The sequence below is a fragment of the Seriola aureovittata genome, chromosome 3 (assembly GCF_021018895.1).
Source record: "Seriola aureovittata isolate HTS-2021-v1 ecotype China chromosome 3, ASM2101889v1, whole genome shotgun sequence".
Lineage (NCBI taxonomy): Eukaryota > Metazoa > Chordata > Actinopteri > Carangiformes > Carangidae > Seriola > Seriola aureovittata.
In genome coordinates, this window is record NC_079366.1 from 6097850 (window position 1) to 6123148 (window position 25299).

The following is a 25299-nucleotide window of genomic DNA, read 5'->3' on the forward strand; positions in this document are numbered from 1 at the left end:
GGCAGAGAGAGGGGGAATGACATGCAGCAAAGCCGGGACTCAAACCGGGGCCAACTGCAGCGAGGACTGTAGCCTCTACACATGGGGCGCCTGCTTAGACCACTACGCCACATGACGCCCCCGGACTTGTGTATTTTTCACAGCTACTGCAATGGAAGAATTAGTCAGTTAAAAATGCATTTATTTGTAACTATATTTATGTGTACTTTCCACTGTGTCTTTAGCTCTGTCTTTGACCCCCTCCCTTTCTCTGTCCCCTTGCAGAGCAGCAGTATATCAGTGATGTGCTGTGTCTCATTGGCCATGGGGACCCCCAGATCAGAGGGACCACAGCCATCCTCTGTGGAGCCATCATGCAGGCCGCACTCACCAAAACACGTTACAACATAAACACCTGGCTGGCCAGTGTGCAAAGTGCAACAGGTGTGTGTCTGTGTGTGTGTTTGGGGTATTTGCGCAGGTCTGTTTCTCTTGGTGCTGACATGATGAAAGTCTGGATTGTATTTAACGGTACTCCTATCACCCATCTCTCCTGTCCAGGTAACCCTTTGTCCCTGGTGGACTTGGTGCCTTTGCTCCAGAAAACTCTCAAAGATGAATCCTCCGTCACCTGCAAGATGGCTTGCTCTGCAGTGAGGGTAAGACAGATTTGCATGAGTGTATCAACACTCTGTGTGTTTGTGCTTGTGTCTGAGTCTTACCTTTTTATTTAATTTGTTTCAGCACTGCATCATGACGGTGTGCAGCAGTACCCTCAGTGAGCTGGGCTTGCAGTTGGTGATAGACCTGCTGGCTCTGAGGGACTTATCCTATTGGCTCGTTCGCACTGAGCTCTTGGAGACGCTGGCTGAAATGGACTTCCGGTAGGATAAACTTTTTTTAACCGTCTTACTGTAGTGACTGGACTGAGCACTTCCATAATCAGCATCACCATAACCTACAAAATGTATTTTTTAGATACACTTAATTTTTAGATAAAAATGCAACATGACTCAACTTTAGCAGAAACTAACCATTATAATGTATTACCTTTGACTGCCTTTTAAAGATTCACTCATTCCTGCATTTTAGATTACTTAATTTCCTGGAGAGGAAAACAGAGACTCTGCACAAAGGCGATCATCACTATACTGGGGTAAGTTTTTCAGCCTACCCTCTATGTATTCTCTGCTGTACAAATTGCAAGTCTTACTGTTTTAGATACATTAACACACTTGCAGGATGTATCGTTTTCAGTTTTAGTTTCCTTCACTGAGTCCTAATTTGTCCATATTCTTCTCCATATAGCATCTGCGGCTGCAGGACAGGATCCTGAATGATGTGGTCATCCGTCTGTTGGGAGATGATGATCCAAGAGTGCGGCATGTGGCTGCCTCTGCTGTCAGCAGGTACACTGTCTTCGCTGTCTTATCACAGTGTATTGTCAGTGTCACGCATCTTGTGTATAATGGACTTAACTGCACATTTTTAAACCCTACCCTTGTGTCTCTGTGGTCGTCTCTTTACCAGACTGGTTCCTAGGTTGTTCTATGACTGTGACCAGGGCCAGGTGGACCCGGTGGTGGCTATTGCCCGGGACCAGAGTTCAGTTTACCTGCAGCTGCTTATGCATGAAACACAACCCCCGTCCCAGTTCACTGTTACTACAATCACAAGGTACACGCAAACATTTTCATTCGGTGTCACATCTGACAGGCTCCCTATGGCATCCTATTGAGAAATGATTGTTGAGATCATTGGCCATGTGTTTATTTTCATGGTGCCTACAGTATATTTTATTGTACTACTGAAGCTTTGATCTTGGTCTAATTTTCAAGCCTTAGTACCAAAAAGTTTTCTACACCTGAGGAACTGCTCTTTTCTCTGCCAGGACGTACAGAGGCTTCAACCTGTCCAACACTGTGTCTGATGTCACATTGGAGAACAATTTGTCCAGAGTTGTTTCTGCCGTCTCCCACGCGTTCACCTCCTCTACCTCCAGAGCCCTAACTGTAAGCTTCCTGCCATGCATATGAAGCCTTAACTTATTTGCTGCTGTATAACATGTTACTGGTGTTGTGATTTTGTATTTTCATCACATGTGTAAATACCATTCATTTGCGTCTCTGCAGTTTGGCTGCTGTGAGGCCCTGTGCCTCTTGGCTGCAAATTTTCCAGTGTGCACATGGAGCACAGGCTGGCACTGCGGCTATGTCAGCTCCAGTAGCAGCTTTTCTTCCCGCTCTAGTCTGAGCCGCAGCAGGGGCAGGGCCCTCAGGTTTGTGTACCCTCTCTCCCTTGTGAATTTATTCTTTCCTGCCAGTCTTGTTGCATAATATGCCACACAACACAGACTTTCTATACATTTCATTTCTAATACTATATACACACCTGACTATTGCCTCACTGTCCTTCCTCCAGTCTGTCCCAGCCCAGCGGTGCTCCAGGCTCTTCCACCTCCTCATCTGCACCAGACACTGAGCGGAGGACTCTGACAGTGGGGATGGCCAACATGGTCCTCTCCTTACTTTCCTCCGCCTGGTTTCCACTGGATCTGTCTGCGCATCAGGATGCACTTTTGCTTTCTGGCAATCTGCTTGCCGGTGGGTAATATACACTAAAATTTCACAGTGTTGCTTATGTAGCTTGCAAATATACTTATTTCCAAACATATTACCACTCCTCAACTCTCAGGGTAAATCAGTAATGTTATCGCTTATCCTGTCTGATAATAATGTTCACAGCTGTGGCTCCTAAATGCATGCGCAACCCATGGGCTGGAGAGGAGGAAGGCAGCAGTGGGAGCTCGAATACCAGTGGCGGTCCAAATAAGATGGAGGAACCCTGGGCAGCGCTGTCAGAGCGCTCCCTGGTGGCCATGCTAGAGCAGCTCTTCTCCCACCTTCTCAAGGTCCTCAACATCTGTGCCCATGTGCTGGACGACACACCCCCAGGACCAGCAGTTAAGGTAAGTCTGATAGAGAGAGATTTATTTGTTCGGTTTGATTGGCTCATCGTCAAACCGATTATTTGAAAGCCACTTTTTTGTGACATTTATCTACAAGATGTATCTGCAGGAAGGCCATTATATTAAGTTGATTTTGTGTATCCTGTTCTGTTTAGGCCACCCTCCCCTCCCTGAGCAACACCCCTTCCCTCAGTCCCATCCGCAGGAAAGGCAAGGAGAAGGAGGCTGTCGAGCCCAGTGCTGCCCCAATGAGCCCAAAGAAAAGCAATGAGGTCAACACAGGTACAGGCACACCTCACCATTCTCTAACAGAGCTCGTCTGTCAGTGAGCTTTTCATAAGTTTTTGCTGTTTGCGCTTTTTGTGAGCAGGTGTGGTGTAAAATTATAAAAGTATTATCACACTTGTAAGTGGGGCTATTATAATTTGACAGTTTCTGACAGCAGGAGCCATCATCTCCTCAAACTGTTACTTTATACAGAGATAAGACATGATGAAGAAATTACAATAAGAAATCACATTATGCAGCTGTGTCTTGATAGATTTGATACATTAGGTAAACAGCCTTCCTTACCTCTGTAATGAATAGCTTGATTTTAATGGTTAACGCTATAGGCACTAGTTTCATCAGACTGGTCTCTTTGGATTTTTCCACTACACAGGCAGGCCAGCAGACAGCACAGGCTCAGCAGCCTTAAACAAATCTACAACCCTTGGCAGCTTCTACCACCTGCCACCCTACCTCAAGCTCTACGATGTCCTCAAAGCTACACATGCCAACTACAAGGTTAGAACATTCATCTCTTTTTAAGCCACTTCTCACATGTTTTTTGTTATTCTGTAGCCTAAATGATGCCAGAATTTAATTTTTTTTCTCCTAGGTGACATTGGACCTCCACACTAGCCAGGAGAAGTTTGGAGGTTTCCTACGTTCAACTTTAGATGTTCTGTCTCAGCTGCTGGAGCTGGCCACACTACATGACATCAGCAAGGTAAAGGGGATACGATCAGCTCTACAACTCTACACTGTTCTCACAGTGTTAATAATAGTGTTTGTTTTATTTTCTGTCAGTGTGTGGAGGAAATTTTGGGCTACCTCAAGTCCTGCTTCTCTCGAGAACCAACCATGGCTACAGTCTGTGTACAACAGGTCAGTAATTCATGTGTTTATGCCTCTAATTGTAGATCTTTGTATTGTCACAGTTACTGTGTGTGGCAGTCTCTATGGTTCTAGCACTGAGCAGTGTGCAGCAACTGGTACGACTCCACACAGAGTGAGGCTGGTTCCTGCCGACAGGGCCTGTAAAGGCATTGGGCTTCCTGTGCGATGGTTCCATACATTCATATTTATATAGACACACACAGAAATATACTAGCTAGATGTCATCTTGCCTGTGCCTTTAGACACAACAAATGAACTGTTGAAGTTGGATAGGCTCAGCATTGAGTAATCCCTCCAGAATGTTGCAATCATAATAATTAATGCAAATTCAACCAATCCCTGTGAATTCTGTGCAGCCTTGCATTTTTGTCCAATCAACTTTTACATAAATTTGATCAAAAATCATTATAGCGAGTTGAACCTGAACATTGAATCATACCAGTCCCTCCGCACAACCTTAATGTATGTCACAAAACTGGTACTTTTTTTTTTTCCTCTCGATGAAATAAAATATCTACAGTTCACATAATCTGGTTGATATTTATGAACATTTTAAGTGTTTGAAGATCTGATCGTTACTAAAGTCTATCTAATAAAATAATATAAACTAATGAAATGGTCAAAGTTGTCATTGACATTTAAGGTGTATTGATTGATTTCCAAACATCAATCACTCAGTAACACTCAAGAAAACATTCCACCTTAAAAGATGCCGGTAGCCTCTGAGCTGCCCAGAAAATGAAATTGTTCATTAGTAAAGATGAAAAGATGGAAAACATCCTTTCATTCACTCATGATGAAACTGTTTCAAAAGCAGAAATCGTGGGGGGGTGGGGGACTTTGTCAGAAATTCATAAAATCATGAGGTTATTATAAAGATCAGCTCTACCTGTGATTAAGACAGAGCAGAGGAGCATAATCATTTGCTCTTTTTCCCTATAAGATTTTTGTAGACTGGGTCACCACCTGCACTGGATTTATTTCCACTGGTACAAGTTGCCTTTTGATTTTTAATGAATTATACAAAAAAAGATGGTGACCATTTTTGCAACTTTTATTTTCTCCCAGTTTCATTGTAAAAAAAAAAAAAAAAAAAAAAAAAAGAACATCTAAAAAACATTGCTACACGCTTTGCAACTTTTAAGTTAATTATTTGATTCCCAGAAAAGGCACTGACTTGATGAAGAATACTGTGGGTTCTATTTCAGACTATTCCAGAATTAGAGAACCCACTTGTTAGAGTCAAATACGTAATTAAAGTTGGAAGCAAGTTTGTTTAGAACTATATGAAATCCAAGTTAGATGTTTTAACTTAAGACTCCACTTTCTTTAGCTGTTGAAGACCCTGTTTGGCACCAACCTGGCCTCCCAGTACGAGGGCGTCCTGAGTGGACCCAGATGTTCCCAGGGCAAGGCTTTGCGCCTCGGCTCGTCCAGCCTGCGACCAGGCCTCTACCACTACTGCTTCATGGCACCGTACACACACTTCACACAGGCTCTTGCTGATGCGAGTCTCCGCAACATGGTGCAGGCCGAACAGGAGCAGGACACCTCTGGGTGAGTAAGGCACCGATTAGACATGAGCTGATGTTTGATTGGTGTGCAGGAGATCTGTTTGCGTTGAATATGAAGGACATTAGACAACTTTTCTCTTTTTAAACTTTTTAGATGGTTTGATGTAATGCAGAAAGCATCCAACCAGCTGAGGTCCAACATTGCCAATGCAACGCGCCAAAGAGGAGACAAGGTACACTTAGATGTCAGGTCCTGCTACTTTTTCAACCTGAAGCTGTGCCTGTGAACAGCTTAAAAAAAAAAAAAAAGTCATGGATCAAGACACCAAATGTTGCCTGAGCAAAGTGCTGCTGTTCTGAAAAGCGCTTTACTCCTTCTTATTCTCCAACCTCTAGAATGCCATCCACAATCACATTCGACTGTTTGAGCCGCTGGTGATTAAAGCGTTGAAGCAGTACACAACCAGCACCTCTGTTGCCCTGCAGAGACAAGTTCTGGACCTGCTAGCCCAGCTTGTGCAGCTCAGAGTCAACTACTGCCTGCTGGACTCGGATCAGGTAAAAATGGACATTTATGCTTTTGTACAGATTCATTTTCAACTTGTGGAACTTGGCTCATTCAGGGAAATATTCTTTTGTGTTTCAGGTGTTTATAGGCTTTGTCCTGAAGCAGTTTGAGTACATTGAAGTGGGACAGTTCAGGTACATCTTCGTCACCACTGAAACCTGTAAAACATCAACATATTATTGTGGCAGTTCCAGAAACTTGTATGTCTTTCATGCCGTGTTGGTTACATCAGTGATCATAGGTTGCTTCCACTTACTATATGTTGGCTTTAATTTACAAATCCATCCTGTGAGCTAAAAAAAAAATGTCATACTTTTTGGACAGAGATTCAGAGGCCATCATTCCAAACATCTTTTTCTTCCTGGTGCTGTTGTCTTATGAGCGCTACCACTCCAAGCAGATAATCAGCATTCCCAAGATCATCCAGCTATGTGACGGTATCATGGCAAGTGGCAGGAAAGCTGTCACACACGGTAAGAGGAACACAAGCAATATGCACCACATATAATCATTTTCAGTACTGTTAAGCATGTTTTATTGAGCCCTTTGTTTTCTCTGGGCTGACGACCCTTTGATAACTGACATGGATATACTTGCTTTCCTCGATAGCCATCCCAGCCTTGCAGCCAATAGTTCATGACCTGTTTGTCCTGAGGGGCTCAAACAAAGCAGATGCAGGCAAAGAGCTGGATACGCAGAAAGAAGTGGTGGTCTCCATGTTGCTCAGACTCGTACAGCACCATCAGGTATGCAGATGCAAAGAGACACAGCAGGCTATTGTCGTGTAGTATTCCAGCCACTTTTGTGTCTTGCCTTTACATGTGCCTCTCACATGTGTGTTTTTAGGTGTTGGAGATGTTCATCCTTGTGCTGCAGCAGTGTCACAAAGAGAATGAGGACAAGTGGAAGAGATTGTCTAGACAGATCGCTGATGTCATACTTCCCATGATTGCCAAGCAGCAGGTAGGAAAATGCATCCAGGGTAATAAAGGTGTTAGCACTTACTGATAAATAGTAGTAGTACTGATAATAGTAGTAGTAGCCATACAATGTATGTAATGGTCTGGCAACTTAAACATATTTGTATGTTCTGTCCTCACAGATGCATCTGGACTCTCCAGAGGCGTTGGGAGTGTTGAACACTCTTTTCGAGACTGTAGCGCCCTCTTCTCTTAGGCCTGTAGACATGCTGCTCAAGAGTATGTTCACCATCCCAGCCACTATGGTGAGGCTTTCCTCTGATATCTGAACATGCTCAAAGATCTGGGCTGACTTTTCACTTGCCTATCTTTTTGTTAGGTGATTGCAAAATAAAGATTTTTGAAAACTTGAAATCAAACCTCTGCTCCTCCAGGCATCAGTAGCTACCGTCCAGCTGTGGGTGTCCGGTATCCTTGCAGTGCTCAGGGTACTCGTCTCCCAGTCCACTGAGGACATCGTCCTGTCCCGGGTCCACGAGCTTTCACTCTCCCCACATCTCCTGTCCTGCCACACAATCCGTAACCTCCATAAGCAGAGCCTCTCCCCGAATGACCTGCCTGCTGCTGACACACTCGGTAACCAGGAAACTAATGGTGAGGCACAAAAAGCCCCACCTGAGGAAACGTTTGCCAGGTTAGTGTTTTACAGTTTTTCTAACATGTAGGAGTAAAACATCCCTCACATTTTTTTTATTTATTTTTTATTTTTTTTAAAAAACAGCTAATGACTCTACTTTCCTTTTTCCCTTCTTTCACTTGAAATGTCTCGTTCCCCTTCCTCCCTCCAGGTTCCTCCTCCAGCTGGTTGGAGTGTTGCTGGATGATATTTCCTCCAGAGAGGTGAAAGTGGACATTACAGAGCAACAGCACACCTTCTATTGCCAGCAGCTGGGTACACTGCTCATGTGTCTCATACATGTCTTCAAAAGTGGTGAGCATGTCATTTTAAGTATGGATTATTAAAACGGCAGATATTAAGCTGTACATTCATACAACAATATGAAAATCCTTTCCCTTTTCTTTTCCCATCAGGAATGTTCCGCAGGATCACCGGTGCAGCCAGCCGTCTCCTGAAGGGTGAGAGTGGCAGTGGACAGACTGGCACGGAGGCCAGCCTCTTCTACCCCTTAGAGGGTCTGAACAGCATGGTGCAGTGCCTCATCACCACACACCCCTCCCTGGTGCTCCTCTGGTGCCAGGTCCTCCTCATCATCAACTACACCAACTACTCCTGGTGGGCTGAGGTTCACCAGACACCCAGGTAAGGGCACAGTGTGAGGGACATTATTTAATTACAATAAAGGGATTCAGAGGGCCACATGAGACAGGAAACTACTCTTGAAATAGAACTTCCCTATGGTAATGGGGTCCCAGTCGGCTTCTATCATTTCTCATGAATTAATAGTAGCACAAAAAATTGTGCAAAAACACATCATTGTATCCTCTGTCCATCAATCCTGGCTCTGTCCTACTCTTTTCCTTCTGTCAGGAGGCAGAGCCTCTCATGCACAAAGCTGCTGAGTCCTCACTCCTCTGGGGAAGGCGAAGAGGACAAGCCCGAGTCCCGGTTAGCAATGGTCAACAGAGAGATTGTGCGCAGAGGAGCCCTGATCCTCTTCTGTGACTATGTGGTGAGACTCCTAACAATGTTGGACTACACACAAAGTGTTCATACTTCTGGAGTGAAGCACAAAAACACTATGATACATTATTACAAACCTGTTGACGGTGACATTTGCAAATTTGCAACAGTACTTTTACTGAGTGAGAAAACAGCCCTAACCTACAGGGCCAGAACTCAAAATACCAGGAGAACAAGCATCCACCCTGCTGCAGAGCCCTTGAACAAAACACTGAATCCTCTGTGCAACAGCAGTTTTGTAAAGTGCGTTTTTTTTTTTTTGTCTGTCAAAGTGAACATGTTTTATAGTCCAGATTTTTTTTTTTCTCATGTTTTTAGTGTCAGAACCTCCACGACTCGGAGCACCTGACCTGGCTCATTGTCAACCATGTGCGTGACCTCATCAGCCTTTCCCATGAGCCTCCAGTGCAGGACTTCATCAGCGCTGTGCACCGCAATTCAGCTGCCAGCGGCCTCTTCATCCAGGCCATCCAGTCCCGATGTGACAACCTCACTACTGTGAGATAACTATCGGTTTACTGATTTATTTTTTTTTTACTTTTTTAATGGTTCTGCTTTATTCTCTTTTGTCTAGTCTGCCTTTCCACAATTGAATCCGTTGACTAACCTGTTAAACCTTTCTGCCTACCCCACTTTGTCCTCCTCATGCAGCCTACCATGTTGAAGAAGACTCTGCAGTGTTTGGAGGGCATCCACCTGAGTCAGTCTGGATCCCTCTTGATGCTGTATGTGGACAAGCTGCTCAGTACACCTTTCAGGGTTCTGGCTCGCATGGTGGACACACTAGCGTGTCGCAGGGTAGAGATGCTGCTGGCTGAGACACTACAGGTACAGTTTACTGTTGGTTTACATTTTGTCACACAGGAGTCTGCTTTTAAGTTGAATATGTGATACATTCAATATGGGTGTCATACAGGCAGGGAGCTCTTATGGGCCTAGAAGACTCATGAATACATTGCTAAAAGTAGATAAACGTACTCAGATGCAATTCTCTCTCACTTAGGAAAAAAGGGTTCTGTTAAAATGTTGTACTTTTATGTTGTTTACTTGTCATATGCTTCATTGCATTTTTGCTTACACCTTCCAGAACAGCATAGCCCAGCTGCCTGTGGAGGAACTGGACAGGATCCAGGAATACCTCCAGACTAGTGGGCTGGCTCAGAGGTAATACTCTTGTGTATTGGAGCCATTTGGAGGAATACACTGTAGTGTTTTTTTTTTTTTTTTTTTTGTATCTTACCTGTGACTAGTCCCGACTGAATTGACTTGATCAGTACCGGTAATGCACCTGATTGCCCACCTGCCCAGAGCATAAGTGTATATACAACCAATTGCATGCAAGTTTGTGTTGCCTTGGTTTCCCAGATAATTCATGCATAAACCCACTCTATTTTTTTTTCTTCTGACTGGACAAAGATAGAAGGGCTGTTAAGATTTTGAATAAAGTGTCATATTCTCTGTCACAGGCATCAGAGGTTCTACTCCCTGCTGGACAGGTTCAGAGCCACTGTTGCTGACACGAGCAGCCCCACCCCTCCGGTGACATCGCACCCCTTGGATGGGGATCCACCCCCTGCTCCTGAATTGGTCATTGCAGATAAGGTGAGGGATTGGAGACTCGGGGAGTCTGCAAGATCAGGACAGTCAAACCTGGAAAAAAATCACAAAATAATCATTTAGGGACATTTTGCTCAATCTCACTAAAGGAAAAACTGAAATTAAAAAAAAATGTATTAAATATTAGATTTTTTTTTTTTTTTTTTTTTTGGTTTGTTTTCTAGGAGTGGTACGTGGCTCTCGTGAAGTCTCAGTGCTGTCTTCGTGGAGATGTTTCCCTCTTGGAGACAACAGAACTGCTTACTAAACTACCTCCCGCTGATCTCTTCAGTATCATGAGCTGCAAGGTGATACAAATACGGCCCTTCAGTGTGCACACATGTCATTGCCCAGCTGCAAACTTTGGCTGCAGTGCTCAGACCTCAAAGACAAATACTCTTTATTCTGTATTTAATGATTAAAACTGGAATATATCGTTTCATTGTATCTTAATATTACAAAATCTGAATATGTGTCATCTTTTTTTCCAGGATTTCAACCTGAGCCTGCTGTGTCCGTGCCTGAGTATGGGGGTGCAGCGGTTAGCACGGGGTCAGGGGTCACTCTTGTTGGAGACAGCCTTGCAGGTGACCCTAGAGCAACTAGCAGGGGTCACCAGGTCACTTCCTGCCCCACACCAGTCCTTCTTGCCGCCCTCGCAACCCCAGCCCTACTGGAACCAACTGGCTGATGTGTATGGTGAGAGTGGGAGGGAGGGGCAGCATGATTCAGAGAAATATAGTGGATGAAAATGCAAACGTCAATCATAGTTGTATAGTTTTTGTTTTTCAATACCGTCAGTCTGAATCCTAACAGTTTTGTCATTGCTAAATCCCTCAAATGTCTGGCCTCTCGTATGACTTTCTACTGCCTCTGTTTCAGATGAGCCAGGTTTCTATCCCAGGGTTCTGTCGCTCTGCAGAGCTCTGTCCCAGTACCTGCTGAGTGTGAGCCAGCTGCCCTCCTCACTACATATTCCCTCTGACAAGGAGCACCTCATCACCTCTTTCACCTGCACTGCCACTGAGGTAAGGGACCACATTAAAGTGCTATGGATGAGAGAGATCTGATTCTTGCTTATGAATGCATTAACTGACTGTATTGTTTGTGTGTGGCTCTCACAGGTCGTGGTGTGGCGTCTGCTCCAGAATCAGTTGCCCCTGAGTGTGGACCTGCAGTGGGCCCTGTCCTGCCTGTGTCTGGCCCTGCAGCAGCCCTGTGTCTGGAACAAGCTCTCCACCGCAGAGTACACCACACACACATGCTCCCTCATCTACTGCCTACACCTCATCATAGTTGCAGGTAACGAGGACAGCAGGAAATGCTTGTACATTCCTTATGATTTGGTACCATCAAAAAAAGATGATGATTAAACTTTTTGCCTCAACTTCCCAGTGGCTGTGAGTCCTGGTGACCAGCTGCTGCATCCAGAGAAGAGAAAGACAAAGGCGGAAAGAGATGCTGAAGGAGACCAAGTGGACGCAGCGCATGCCAACCGTGAGCATTCACTTAGAAATTGAGAACAGGGTTGTTTAATGCGACTTTAGTAATTAAGTGTTTTGTGCTACCATTTCACTTGATGCCTATGCATGTTTTTCTTTGCTTTATGGGTGTTGTGAGTAGATCTTGGGCGAAAGCTCTACATGATGTCATGTTTCTTCTGTGTTGCAGACATGTGTGAGTGGCAAGCATGTGAGATTATGGCAGAGCTGGTGGAAGGCCTGCAGAGCATCCTTGCCCTGGGTCACCGTAGAAATGGTGTATTCCCTGCTTTTCTCACACCAACATTGCGCAATATTGTCATCAGTCTGTCCCGACTGCCCCTGGTCAACAGCTACACCCGAGTACCTCCGCTGGTCAGTGTGTGAAAGAAATTGTCTACGCAATTCAGATAAAAGAATACATGAGTGTATTTGTTGAAATGCTATGTGTGTGTTTGTAGGTCTGGAAACTGGGCTGGTCCCCTCAGCCAGGAGGAGAGTTCGGCACAACACTACCTGAGATCCCTGTGGACTTCCTGCAGGAAAAGGATGTCTTCAGAGAGTTTCTCTATCGCATCAACACACTGGGTACAGAAACAGTTTCCTCATTGTCTCCATTCACATATACAGTATTGCATCATATTGATGCCACCTTTACTTTATGGATGTCAGATTTTGTTCTTAATGTGACATTTTAATATTTTCACATCTGCATGGACTATGGTGGTCATTCATTTAGGCTGGAGTAGCAGGACTCAGTTTGAGGAAACCTGGGCCACTCTGCTGGGGGTGCTGGTCACCCAACCCATCACTATGGACCAGGAAGAGGAGACGCAGCAGGAGGTATGCACACAAAAAGAACAATCTACCTGCATATACCTGCTGCTGATTAGTGAGACTCATACAGGAACCCATCTATCCTACCTTTGCACCAATGTAATTACTTACTTTAGAGAAACAAGTGCAAGCATTTATGTACTTCATGCTCTCTGTCATAACACCTGAGAAACACTACATTAAGTTGTGGGAAAATTGGATCGATAATGGCACCGATACCAGAGCTCTTATCGATTCTGCTTATTGGTTGCCTTCACAATTCCTTGTCAATTTTCTGTGTTGAATATTAAAAAAAAACTAGAGCTACACAGGTTTGTCACATCTGACACCCCACTGCTCTCATTACAATGGTCCCTCCAGTTTGTGCTGTCTAAGAATAAGTAGACACATACTGAGGTATCAACAAACAATACTTATTGAACAGAATATTTTCCATAGAATTTCAGGATATGTGAATATTAACATCAACATAGATAAGACATTAAAGAAAATATAAAGTACATTTTATTTATATATAAATATTATAAAGTTAGCTTTGGCTATACAAAGTGAACATAAATCTATAGGCTACGGCTGCAGCCTTATTCATTTTGGTTTCACCAGACTTCCATTTATACATTTTGAAATATAAGACACTATTTTTACTATAGTTAATGTTGTGCACATCCATAGTTGCACAGTATGCCCAGCTAATCAACATTTTAAATTAAATATTTAATCATTAGTCGGTGTCAATCCATTGCTTTCCATCTTGCATTAGTCCAGAGTTGTAGCTAAACCTTGATGTCTTTCTTAGCAGTCTAAATTGTACCATTTTGTCTGCAGGAGGACTTGGAGCGTACCCAGTTGAATGTGTTAGCAGTTCAGGCCATCACCAGCCTGGTGCTGAGTGCCATGACCCTGCCTGCTGCAGGTAACCCTGCAGTCAGCTGTCTGGAACAGCAGCCCCGCAACAAGAGCCTCAAAGCCCTGGAAACACGGTAACTATGCAACTATTATCTGTTGACTGTAGCAGCATAAAATAAGTATGTGGCAATATTTTAGGTTTTTTTTTTTTTTTTTTTTTTTTTTTTTTTTGTGTACCCAGGTTTGGAAGGAAACTTGCAGTGATCAGGGGCGAAGTGGAGAGAGAGATTCAGGCTCTTGTGTCGAAGAGAGACAATGTCCATACACACCACCCATACCATGCCTGGGACCCTGTGCCCTCACTATCAGCAGCCTCCGCAGGTAACAGACAACCTGCATTCGCACACTTCACCTCAGCTCCTGCACTGACACTTGGCACAAATAAATTTCTTGTTTAAAATTGTTCCAGCAGGTACACTGATCAGCCACGAGAAGCTGCTGCTCCAGATCAACACAGAGAGGGAGATCGGCAACATGGATTACAAACTAGGACAGGTAAGAGGAGCATAAAAAAAGAAGGGATTAAAAGGATTACATTGCTTGTAGATGTCAATAGCAAACACTAAATGTGCATTTAATGGTATCTCTCTCTCCAGGTCTCCATCCACTCTGTGTGGCTGGGTAACAACATCACTCCTTTGAGAGAGGAAGAATGGGGGGAGGATGAAGAAGATGAGGCAGACACTCCAGCGCCCACTTCCCCGCCGATATCTCCTATCAACTCTAGGTCAGATAAACAACACACACACATTCATGTACATATTTCTTTAGTCTCCAATGCACATGCGTTGAAATAAGCATGCACACTGACCCACCTTTTGTCATCCGTGTCTTTCAGGAAGCACCGTGCAGGTGTGGACATTCATTCATGTTCTCAGTTTCTTCTGGAGCTCTACAGCCAGTGGCTCATCCCTGGCTCCCCGAGCAACAGGAGGACTCCGACCATCCTCATAAGTGAAGTGGTGCGATCGGTGAGTTACCACGCACAACATTTTAAAATGTATACCTGCTGCAGTATCACTGGCTAGTGTGAAAATAATTAATCAAAAATAATGTGTAAATATTGAGTGGATTCAATAGAAACTGGATGGAGACCTAATGGGAACCTTATCCCATACTTGAGACACCTAAGACTATTGTTTATGTGAACCCAATACAGATGACTTCTCTCTGTCTCCATCCTCAACTCCCTCTTGTCACCCTCTGTAGCTGCTGGCGGTGTCGGACCTGTTCACAGAGAGGAACCAGTTTGACATGATGTTCTCCACCCTGATGGAATTGCAGAAGCTCCACCCACCAGAGGATGAGATCCTCAATCAATACCTGGTGCCTGCCATCTGCAAGGCTGCTGCTGTGTTGGGCATGGTGAGCAAGGCAGTGTGTGTTTTGTAGATTTGATTTGGTGTAAGTTTACCATTAACCTGTAGTCTGATATAATATGAAGCACCTTATTTAAGCACATGCACAAACTTTACTTTTGTAAATGTATGGTTTTTAAACTTGTTTTTGTTGTAATGCACTTTGAGTGGCATTGTCTTACATGAAAGGTGCTACATAAATAAAGTTTGTTCATTCATTTCCAGGACAAAGCAATAGCTGAGCCTGTGTGTCGCCTGTTGGAGACAACCCTGCGCAGCACCCACTTACCAAGCCGCATGGGGGCGCTGCATGGAGTGCTGTATGTGTTGGAGTGTGACCTGCTGGATGACACAGCCAAACAGCTCATCCCCACTGTCTCTGAGTACCTCCTGTCCAACCTCAGGGCCATCGCTCAGTGAGTGTCATGCTCTCATCTCACAAACAAACGCAGACACTGACCTCATTTCATCATCTAATGAGCTGGATTGATGATGGAAGCTCCTCAGGGAGCCAATATGTTTAATGTCACTGTGTGACCCCTCACTGCCTTTTATAAGTGGATCTTTGAATCAATTAGTTTTATCCAGCTTAATGAGGTGAAGGAAACATGAGTGCAGTGCAACTCTTGGCCACTAGATGCTGCCCTTCACATTTTGAATACCCACTGGCCTTCCTTTTTTATCTGTTTAATCTTAATTTTATCCCACTCACTCTGTCTTCTCTCTACTCTGCAGCTGTGTGAACCTGCATAACCAGCAGCATGTGTTGGTGATGTGCGCAGTGGCCTTCTACATGATGGAGAACTACCCTCTGGATGTAGGAGCTGAGTTTATGGCTGGAGTTATACAGGTAAAGTGAAGAGGGGAAAAAAACAAACTATCACACAGTACCCAATAGAATGAAAGCAGACGCATATTATAAAAATAAAATATTCTGCCTTCCTCTGTCCTGCTCTTGCCTTCTCTTGGCTCTGTCCCTGTCTTCCAGTTGTGCGGTGTGATGGTGTCTGCCAGCGAGGACTCGACTCCCTCGGTCATCTATCATTGCGTGCTGCGCGGTTTGGAGCGCCTCCTGCTGTCGGAGCAGTTGTCACGCGTGGATGGAGAAGCGCTGGTCAAGCTCAGCGTGGACCGGGTCAACATGCCCTCACCACACAGAGCTATGGCTGCACTAGGCCTCATGCTCACCTGCATGTACACTGGTAAGCAAGGTGCTAACATGACTTACCCTACATGCTGGCTAAATCACCAGAATGTACTGTAGTAGGACTGGTGCTTTCATTACTCCTGTTGTGACTCTGTCTACTGCACACTCTCACCCTGGCATCGAGCTAGCTGACTAACTCACCTGCATGGACACTCGTAGTAGCAGACTACTTGAGCATGTCTTCTCCTCACTGAGGTTGATGCAGTACTGACATTAGTTAAGCTTGCGTCAATGCAAGTTTAACTGTTAATTGCTCTGCCACACAAAGGCGTTTTCATTTCTTCCCTGTGCTTTCATCCTAGACTCCTTCCTTCCTTCCTAACGATATGTAAAAGGTAGTGGCCCCCAAAGTCCTGAAAGATATGTTGAAGAATATCTTATCTTTCAGACTCTGGGAGCTCATAAAAAGGCCTTGTGAACAGCTCAAGCGTAAGGAGTAGTAATGCAGCTTAAGTTAGATATGATCTGCTGGTAAACAACACAAAAGGAAAATGTTCCTCCCTTCTAACACATCTCTAATGTCTCATAGCTTTGGATGACTCTGAAGCAAATGGAAGGGTTAAAAGGGGGTGAATCATGGCAAGCTTAAGAATAGCATTACAGTGGGCTTGGTATCAGCCACATTCCCACCTAATGCGAACTCGCTGGCATACACCCTTATGCACATGCCACTCCTGCATGCATCTGAAAGTATGTACAAGAGCTGAAACTAAAATTTGACAAAAAAAAAAATTAAACCAAAACTATTTGATTTATAAAGTATAAATGGCAAATTCCATTTCACTTCTCAAATGTGAGGGTTTTTTTTCTTTTTTCTTCCCAGTCCTCTGCAGGTGAACTGAGACATAGAAGATATTTTAAGATTTTTTGTTTTCTCATCTGATTGTTTTACACACCACTGTTCAATCAGTTCATTGAAGAAATAATTAATCAGTCGTTTCAACAATAGCTGTCAAATATAATCATAGTTGCAGCCCTACTACATACTGTATGACATGAGAAATTGTCTTAAGACAATTTAAGATTTGTTCAGTAATACACATAATACAAAGTTACTCATGAATGTGGCTACATTTCAGTGGTACATGTGGTGACAGCGGGTGCATGGCAATACAAGTGAAAATATATACATAAGTGATTCTCATTGTACTTGTACCATCTTTTGTCATGTTTGCATATCTGCTCTCTTTACACCCACTGCCAGCACTGGCACTGATGACACCCAGATGTATTCAGTCTGAACCACCACATTATCTCTCCTTATAGCATAATAGACCTTTGAAAGCTCCAACCATTTCATTACACCTATGATGGCAGTAAAAAAAAAAAAAAAAACCTGCTTGCTTCCTGCATGTATTATACATTTCTATATACCCTACCTCTAACCCCTACGTCGGCCCCCACTAACTCTTAGCATGTTGCTAGCCAGCAAATTCTTTCAGTAAACTCGGGGCTCTTGCAAATGCAGATCAATTTATAACCTTCTGCATACCACCTCCTATGTGCTGTACAGCAGTGCAAGCTGAAGCACATTCAGGTCATAGGAGTGGCTAATCTAGTATGTAATGTACCCAGGAAACATGGCATTGAAAATCGCTCTAATACTTTAAGCACCAGTCATTTATAGAAAAGCGAGAATGTGCTTTGACTGAAAGTAGCTCCCTGAAAATCACCAATTTTCAGTTTGAGGTCAACTAAATTCTGATCTGAATGATGTGATATCAGTGTCCCTACTTCACCTCTAACCTCTCCCCCACTGGTTAAACCGGTTCCAACCCCCCCTCTCGTCCTCTCAGCGGTGCTTGCGTCGGGTTCAGACGCGACAGGGGTTAGAGGTCAGGTTGACTCTGGCTCTGCCGTAGCGGAGGCGGTGGGCGTCACGGCGGGTCATGTTGGTTTCTCCCCAGGCAAGGAGAAAGCCAGCCCTGCCAGTCGCCCCGCCCACTCTGACCCACAGGCCCCAGACAGCGAGTCGATCATTGTTGCCATGGAGAGGGTCTCTGTGCTCTTTGACAGGTACATACTCACACACCCACCCTCCATTGTACATAAATTGCACACACTTGTAACAGAAAATGCAAAACAATACATACTCTTATTTTGCAGCCTTCGTCCTTCACCTTTTTTATTTTTATTTTTTTACCTGTGGGTTAGTAGAGTTCAAAAGAAGCTGCTGTTCCTAAATGAAAGCAATTTCACATGTTGTTGTTTTTTTTTTTTTTTTTTCTCATCATTTGCTCTTTGGGGGTTTCCTGTTGGCAGGATCAGGAAGGGTTTACCCAGTGAGGCTCGAGTGGTGTCCAGGATTCTGCCCCAGTTTTTGGATGACTTCTTCCCTCCACAGGACGTCATGAACAAGGTCATCGGAGAGTTCCTGTCCAATCAGCAACCCTACCCACAATTCATGGCCACTGTTGTCTACAAGGTCAGCAGCAGGATATGAGTCCATGCAAATAAATATAAAAATTCACTCACATTTTTTCTAATGCATTTTATGTAACAACAAATTAAAAACTTGTTTTGGATGTTTTGTGCATTAGGCTCACAAGTCAAAATTGGATCTAATTATTCTTGATTTATTTTTGTCAAATCATCTTTGTTGAGCAATGCAGCATGTTGGTGGTCAGTTTCTTTCCCGTATGTTTCTTGCATGGAGCATTACAGAGAATTTCAATGAAGTCCAGTGTCAGTAAAGTCTTTTTTACTTTTATTTTGACTACGCAAGCCAGCTCTTTTGTTGTCCAAGCATACAATAGGTTGTCAAGACAACATCAAGCTTGAGCAAAGACACTGTTCCATTTGTTGTCCAGGGATGTAATATAATAAAAGAATTTGTAGTAGGACACCTGAAGCTGTGATATTCAAGCATGCTTATACTGAAATGGAGGTCATCTGTAGATGTTTTGCAAGCTGAGTCCTTGTTTAGATCTTATTTTTGGAAAACATTTACTGAAAATCTGTTTCTGCATGCTCCATTTCTCCTCTCAGATTGATTTAAAAATGGGTGGTAATTTAGCAGAAATGACATTTTCCACAACATCAGCCAATTTGAAAATTAAAATGAAAGACCACTGTTAGCGCAGTGAGTCTCTCAGAGAAGGACAGTCATGTGCTGCACAATGTACCTGAAGTTATTCTTACTCTCATTTATTGTTGCCAGACCACACAATAGATATTTTCTAGGTAATATTCTCCATCTGTTTGTCTTGGTGTAAGCACACTCCTTCCACAACTTTGTCTCTGCTGTACACCCATCCCCAGGTTTTCCAGACACTCCATGCCACAGGCCAGTCGTCTATGGTGCGAGACTGGGTGCTGCTGTCCTTGTCCAACTTCACTCAGAGGACACCGGTGGCCATGGCCATGTGGAGCCTCTCCTGCTTCTTTGTCTCGGCTTCCACCTCCCAGTGGATCTCAGCTTTGTATCCTTACATAACATACAGTAGATCTCATCAGCATGACAGTGAAAGGGTTGTATTTAGAAGCATAGGTGTAAATGTAATACAAAATTTGTCACTTCTCACTAAAAGGTATGTTCTGTTGTCCTTAACCACCTCCTCTTAACCAGACTGCCACATGTGATCAGCCGAATGGGCTCCAGCGAAGTGGTGGACGTCAACCTGTTCTGCCTGGTGGCCATGGATTTTTACCGGCACCAGATTGACGAGGAGCTGGACCGCAGAGCTTTCCAGTCTGTCTTTGAGACTGTGGCCTCGCCAGGCAGCCCTTATTACCAGCTGCTAGGCTGTCTGCAGTCAATCCACCAGGATACATCACTCTGAGGGCAACAGACTGAGATGGACATGGAGGCACAGAGAGGGGGCCGGGGGAATGAAGCATGGGTAGAAAAGTGGATTAGGGTGAGAAATGTGGTAGGGTGTGAAAATAGATCTCCATGTATACCTCCCTCTCTAGTTGAGGTGGTGAGGAAGAACTTTTCCCACCTTGTTCCTCCTTTTCACTGATCTGACATAAGAACTACTGAAGTCACCATGAGTTCAGTGGACTGTGCATAAAAAATAAACTGAAACCATGTCAGTTTTTAGGGTGTATGTTAAATGTGAAAGGGCGGTCTCTGAATGGGAAGAGTGAGCTCCTGCACCTATATGAAGGACACTGGCTACAAAACGTTAAAACCATGGTTCTGCCTACAACCACAGCTCCCTCCCCCTCCCTCCTCGAGACGAATGACAGCACCTTGAACACTTCCTCCTACCCAGCACCTTGATTTAACAACAATAAAATATATAAATATAAGATTAATCAAACACAAAATTGGATTTGTTTATTTTCCTGTGAGGACTTGCTTGAGTATTGTGATGTCAGTAAAGTAAAATAGAGAAAAAATAATTAGAAAATATTTACTATATTTAAAGTTGCATCTATTTTTCAGTGCGTTTTTGTTAGAGTGTTTAAGGTCTGGTTAGGATGCTGACAATGGGCTGGCACATAAAGGGTCAGAAATGCCTGCGTAATGTTTATAATTAGTATGTTTGAAGACCTTTTTTATATTTATGTTACTTGTGGTCATTCTGACACACAGTAGTTACATGTTATGTGTAAGAATGATCACTAATAGCATAGTAATTCTTTTCATGATGAGAAGCAGGAGGCTGGTGTTGCACTGCAGAAGGTGCAACTTGTTTGCACCCATACAATTCCTGCATCTGTTCAGTGGCGTATTCTGGATGTTATAGTGAGAGGACACAGAAGCAGACGGGTACATACTGAGCAGTATATATAGAAAAATATCTCCCTTTGTGTTGTGTTTCTGTTTGAGTCATAGTTTTAACTGTGAGGGCCCATAAATGTACACCTAAAAGACAAATACCAAAATTGTAGTGATGTCATCTATTTTTTTTTTTTTTTTTTTTTAACCAGTAGCAGGGGGAAAGCATTTCCTCTAATTTTATGATGATGCTTATATCTGTCTAGTCCTTTTTCCGGTTTTGAATACATTCAAATCCTATATGCTCCCCACTGCACCTGAATGATTCCACCTATTGATTTCTTGTAATTTTTTTTTTTTTTTTTTTCCAATTCTCAGGATGTAAGATGTGACTATTGTTGTAATAAGACTGGAAGTAATTTACAGTCCTCTTTAAATGGAGTTACCTTTGTATCTTGTAAAAACTAATTGTAAAGTAATATGGAAGCCATGGTGCATGATAAAATAAGAGCTGTGTAAAGATGAGATCTTAATAGATGCATAATGTGATGCCATTTTCTTTTGTCTGTCTTAAAACACACGCGTACAGAAAATGGAAACATCAGTGAATCAGCAGACCACAGAATGCCAAAAGCTACATGCTTAGTGTTTCATTGAAGACCTGACCTTGAGTTGCCTGTGAGTGTGCTGGGCGTTGTTATTCTGTACATACACTTGCCTTAGACTGAATATATGTATGTCCTGTACACTGAAAGCTTGAAAGCATGCTTAGCATTACTGCTATTTTCTTGCATAATCCTTAATACTGTATCTCCGTGGGTTATGGTTGCCATGACTGTTGTGTGGAAGGGATGCAACAGAATCCAAAGGGAGCCGTGTAACCTTAGCGACCAACAGCAGCTTTGACAAATCAACAGACGAGGAAGTGTAGCGACGTGATGCCATGTGACGGTGGGACTTTCTGTTTTTGTTGAGCTTTAAATATTGTTTTGTCTCAGTTGAAGATTGGAAAATATTTCATCATTCATTGTCTTTGTGCAGAATATTAAATACACCTAGCACTTAAAAACTTGAAGTTCTCCTCATGTTGATGTTAGATGCTTTCTTGATATGCAACAAGTCCTACAGTACATAAAGGTAAAAACATCACAGCGATTTGTATGCTAAAATGTTACTTTTCAACCTTTTAAAAGGCAATGTGACTAGTTTCCTTTGATCATGTTAAAATAATGTATTCACACAATAAATGAATTGTCCTTTGCAGCTGTTGTTGAAATTCCAATGTGAGGCCTCTGAAGCAGATTAAAAGAGTCTTGTTTTTCTCAGAAGATCAACAGTCTCTTTAAAGTTATTTTAGATTTGTGTGCTGAGAAAAGGATGACGGAAAACTTTTCTCTATACTGTGTAAGGAAATACTTAAAACGGGATAAAAATTTCTCTTCAGCTTGTCCTTTCGTATTTTCCACAGCCATAAGAGGAGCAGAGGACTGAGTGGTGATCCCTGCGGGGGGTAATACGATTACCCAGAAATCTTTTGTCGTTTTGGGAGATGGGCGTGGGGGTCATGGACAAAGGTCATGTTTAACTGATTTAACATGCTTCCCTTTAAGACTTTATTTTTCTTCCACTTGAAGAATGAAAGGACTTGCAGGATAATACAGTCACTGCTTTTGGTCAAATGAAAAAGCTTAGAGTCACTATATTCAAACCTTTTCATTGCCAATGTCCCATAATCTCAACTGCTCTTTCAATTAGCATTGACTTTAAAAGAATACCTCACTTCCCCTTTCTATAAAATACAGTTAGGTGACAACTGATTTATCCAGTAATTCTCCAGAGTTGATAATGGAAGAAGCAGACTGAGGATTCACTTTGTTTTTTCAATCTGAATTCTCCACATCCTTTTTTTTTTTTTTTAAACAATTACCTCTAAAAAGAAAGCGTGTATTTCGGTCAATTTTAATATTTTAAAGATATTAATCACTGCATATGGTCCGTTGTCAAAATGAATAAATTATTTAGAGATGTTAAACTTGTGTTATGCTTTGTGATTTAATTACATGATTTCCTTCCTTCCCCAACAACTAGATGGCAAACCAGTGGAGGGTGTTTTATGTGTTTTCAGATAATGATATTATAAACACGACTGCCTGGCACACAGAGGATTCACTGTGCATCTCTAACACAATCAACCGGTGAGGTTACAACCATTAAAATGTTCTGCCACGCTCAGCCTCGTCCTCTCTGCCAGATCGAACAAGCTGTGGCCAGCCAGCTCAAATGAAGCAGAGAGGCAACAAATGGTCAAGCTGAGCTGGGTGGAAACCAATGAGGGAGCGCCCACAATTTACCAACATGTGCTTGTTGAAAGGTCTGTTGTAATGTATTATATTTGAAAAGGTTTCATGCCTAAACCTTTTAACTGCAACTAACTGATCTTTTACATGATCAAATTATCATATTTACTATTTTACTATATTAATTTCCTTTTCTCAGCGAGGCTGCAATTCTCTTTATGGACTACACAGTATGAAAACATACATAGCTCCTTGTTTTACAGCTCCCATTAAGATTGGAAGTTCACGATTAAAAGGTATTAACAGGATTACTAAGCAGCTGCCATATGGTTCATGAGGTACTGAGCTAAAATCATGATGGCACAGGTATTAAGCAACTGTACATGGAAAACACTTCTTATGGTTTAACTTGTTAGGGTTTATCGTGTTGTCCGTATGACTTACACAGTGGCACTTTATAATTTACAGGACAAACTAATACAATGTACATGATCACATAAAACTAGATGCGCTAGTTTTTGGAAAGAAAATGAACTTATGTCCCAACAATGTTATAAATATTTTTATAGACCTTATTACAACTCTATATTGCAACATTTGAAATCACCTTTAGAAACTAAAAAACACAAAAATAAATCAACAGGTGTGATGTGCTGTTTCTAGTTTGAACCTGAAATTGAGATATAAAAGTTGGAGTTACTCCCATAACAACGTTGCAAATCAAAGATACATGCATACACATATTTTTGAAGGCAGATTTCTTGCTTTAGTACTGTAGGTTAGTTTAATTGACTGGCATGAAGAGCAATTGTTGCACTTTGAGTGGGGCTGCTCCCTGTTGCCTTGTGTTGATGCTTTGGCCTTTATGAAGTTAGTGAAAACTCTACAATGTATCTTCTTGTCTTATTTCAACTGTTTGAAGTCTCCCCCTCTGTACACCCCCTCCACTGCCCACTCTAAACACACCTCCCTTCCTCTCCTCCTCCTCCTCTTAAGGCTACTTCGCCAGATGGTGCAGCCTTTTCTTTTGTTTACCCATCGTCCCTGAGTTTACCTAACTGACCCTAGCTACAAAACTATGGAAACAGCCCGAACAGCATCACCGTCGTACACCGATGAGTAAGTCATTTTTTTTAAAATTTCCTGTTGAATGAAGCCGCTAGACCAAACATTTTTCTCGGCAAATAAAAAAACCTGCATCCACCTTTTACTTAGCTATCCTTGCTTTACAACTCAGACCTATTTTAGCCAGATGTTGTCGTATTTTTGCTGTTTCCTGCTGCACGCTGGTATAAGACTAATCGACACATGTACTCTGCTCCCAACAATACCCCTTTTAACTATATCAGTAAACTTAGATGGCCAAACTTAGTCGGCCAAGTTTTGACACCTGTGGAATCGGCTACTGTTGGTACTTTTATTTGTGATTTCTCAATCTAACTTTTGTCAATTTGTCCGCACAACTGTTCGCTGCTGAGTGACAGCTCTGAAAACCAATGACAGGATATGAAAGTCTGTATACACCGCCGTTGCCATAGTTACAGACCGACATTCCAAAGATGTGGAAAACGGGGGGCGGGACTATAATTTGAGCAAGGGTGGATGCACTTTTGAACAGCAAGTCACGGCAAGAAAAAGTTTTCCAAACTATCTTGAATTGACAGTAAAAAGCATGCATTTCTTTATGTAGAGTGTCAGAAAACACAGTCGGCAATTTCTTTCACCAGCGAACTTCATTCAACCAGCGCTAACTTTGCTAGCATGCAGAGCTAACTGAGCTAACGGTAACGCGTCAGCTAATCTCAGCTAACGTTAACATTCTCTTTACATTTTCTCAGTGAATGTCAGAGGCTTTTTAAGAACAAATAGTGGTTCAGCACAAACGCAACCAACAAACGATATGCATATTTAAAAGTTAAAAGCTGAACTTACCTCTAAGTTACGGTTGTTGTGGGCTGGGTCTGTCTAATTTTACCTGCATGCCTTCCAGGTGTTAAAACGCCTTTGGTCAGAAAGCATATTTCCCATTGGACAGAGCTGCACTGACTCCGCCCTGCTCAGGTGTGGCTGTATGTAGAGTCCCTTCCCATTAATATGCTTTAGTAATCAATACTGCGCTTAGTGATAGTACAACAA

General features: G+C 42.8%; 2 protein-coding genes, 1 long non-coding RNA gene and 1 other non-coding gene across 12 annotated transcripts in view; 3 read left to right on the top strand and 1 right to left on the bottom strand.

Annotated features, from left to right (window-relative positions):
- htt (huntingtin) overlaps positions 1-22196 on the top strand; it is a 34469-nt gene extending 12273 nt beyond the window's left edge. For 2 of the 6 annotated variants that reach the window (XM_056372154.1, XM_056372156.1), the window contains 51 exons: positions 265-423; positions 541-638; positions 724-863; positions 1072-1135; positions 1288-1388; positions 1510-1656; positions 1871-1991; positions 2112-2257; positions 2401-2582; positions 2724-2947; positions 3103-3229; positions 3609-3733; positions 3828-3938; positions 4019-4096; positions 5442-5665; positions 5777-5855; positions 6019-6180; positions 6269-6324; positions 6515-6663; positions 6800-6936; positions 7037-7153; positions 7293-7415; positions 7545-7804; positions 7959-8101; positions 8203-8431; positions 8660-8801; positions 9131-9310; positions 9464-9640; positions 9900-9976; positions 10279-10414; positions 10594-10716; positions 10900-11107; positions 11291-11436; positions 11533-11710; positions 11804-11905; positions 12080-12264; positions 12351-12477; positions 12629-12732; positions 13552-13706; positions 13814-13953; positions 14042-14127; positions 14229-14359; positions 14471-14603; positions 14842-14997; positions 15216-15406; positions 15726-15840; positions 15979-16192; positions 17994-18213; positions 18460-18622; positions 19459-19619; positions 19766-22196. In XM_056372154.1, coding sequence (XP_056228129.1) covers positions 265-423; positions 541-638; positions 724-863; positions 1072-1135; positions 1288-1388; positions 1510-1656; positions 1871-1991; positions 2112-2257; positions 2401-2582; positions 2724-2947; positions 3103-3229; positions 3609-3733; positions 3828-3938; positions 4019-4096; positions 5442-5665; positions 5777-5855; positions 6019-6180; positions 6269-6324; positions 6515-6663; positions 6800-6936; positions 7037-7153; positions 7293-7415; positions 7545-7804; positions 7959-8101; positions 8203-8431; positions 8660-8801; positions 9131-9310; positions 9464-9640; positions 9900-9976; positions 10279-10414; positions 10594-10716; positions 10900-11107; positions 11291-11436; positions 11533-11710; positions 11804-11905; positions 12080-12264; positions 12351-12477; positions 12629-12732; positions 13552-13706; positions 13814-13953; positions 14042-14127; positions 14229-14359; positions 14471-14603; positions 14842-14997; positions 15216-15406; positions 15726-15840; positions 15979-16192; positions 17994-18213; positions 18460-18622; positions 19459-19619; positions 19766-19979 — 7466 coding nt within the window. In that variant the 3' untranslated portion in view covers positions 19980-22196. The remainder of the gene's footprint in view (positions 1-264; positions 424-540; positions 639-723; positions 864-1071; positions 1136-1287; positions 1389-1509; positions 1657-1870; positions 1992-2111; positions 2258-2400; positions 2583-2723; positions 2948-3102; positions 3230-3608; positions 3734-3827; positions 3939-4018; positions 4097-5441; positions 5666-5776; positions 5856-6018; positions 6181-6268; positions 6325-6514; positions 6664-6799; positions 6937-7036; positions 7154-7292; positions 7416-7544; positions 7805-7958; positions 8102-8202; positions 8432-8659; positions 8802-9130; positions 9311-9463; positions 9641-9899; positions 9977-10278; positions 10415-10593; positions 10717-10899; positions 11108-11290; positions 11437-11532; positions 11711-11803; positions 11906-12079; positions 12265-12350; positions 12478-12628; positions 12733-13551; positions 13707-13813; positions 13954-14041; positions 14128-14228; positions 14360-14470; positions 14604-14841; positions 14998-15215; positions 15407-15725; positions 15841-15978; positions 16193-17993; positions 18214-18459; positions 18623-19458; positions 19620-19765) is intronic. The other 4 variants (XM_056372155.1, XM_056372158.1, XM_056372159.1 and 1 more) reach the window with 3 other exon arrangements.
- On the top strand, positions 4159-4288 carry LOC130167131 (small Cajal body-specific RNA 14). The gene has a single exon (XR_008827243.1). It is a non-coding gene; the product is annotated as a small Cajal body-specific RNA 14 (non-coding RNA).
- Positions 18888-25187, bottom strand: LOC130166511 (uncharacterized). Its single transcript, XR_008827162.1, has 3 exons — positions 25096-25187; positions 19722-19989; positions 18888-19624 (listed from the first exon to the last, which is right to left on the bottom strand). It is a non-coding gene; the product is annotated as an uncharacterized LOC130166511 (long non-coding RNA).
- Positions 24161-25299, top strand: part of rgs12b (regulator of G protein signaling 12b) — a 44468-nt gene continuing 43329 nt past the window's right edge. For 3 of the 4 annotated variants that reach the window (XM_056372161.1, XM_056372163.1, XM_056372164.1), the window contains exon 1: positions 24161-24282. The gene's annotated coding sequence lies outside the window, so the exon portion shown is untranslated. Of the gene's footprint in view, positions 24283-24685; positions 24948-25299 lie in introns of those variants that run through there. The other variant, XM_056372162.1, reaches the window with a different exon arrangement.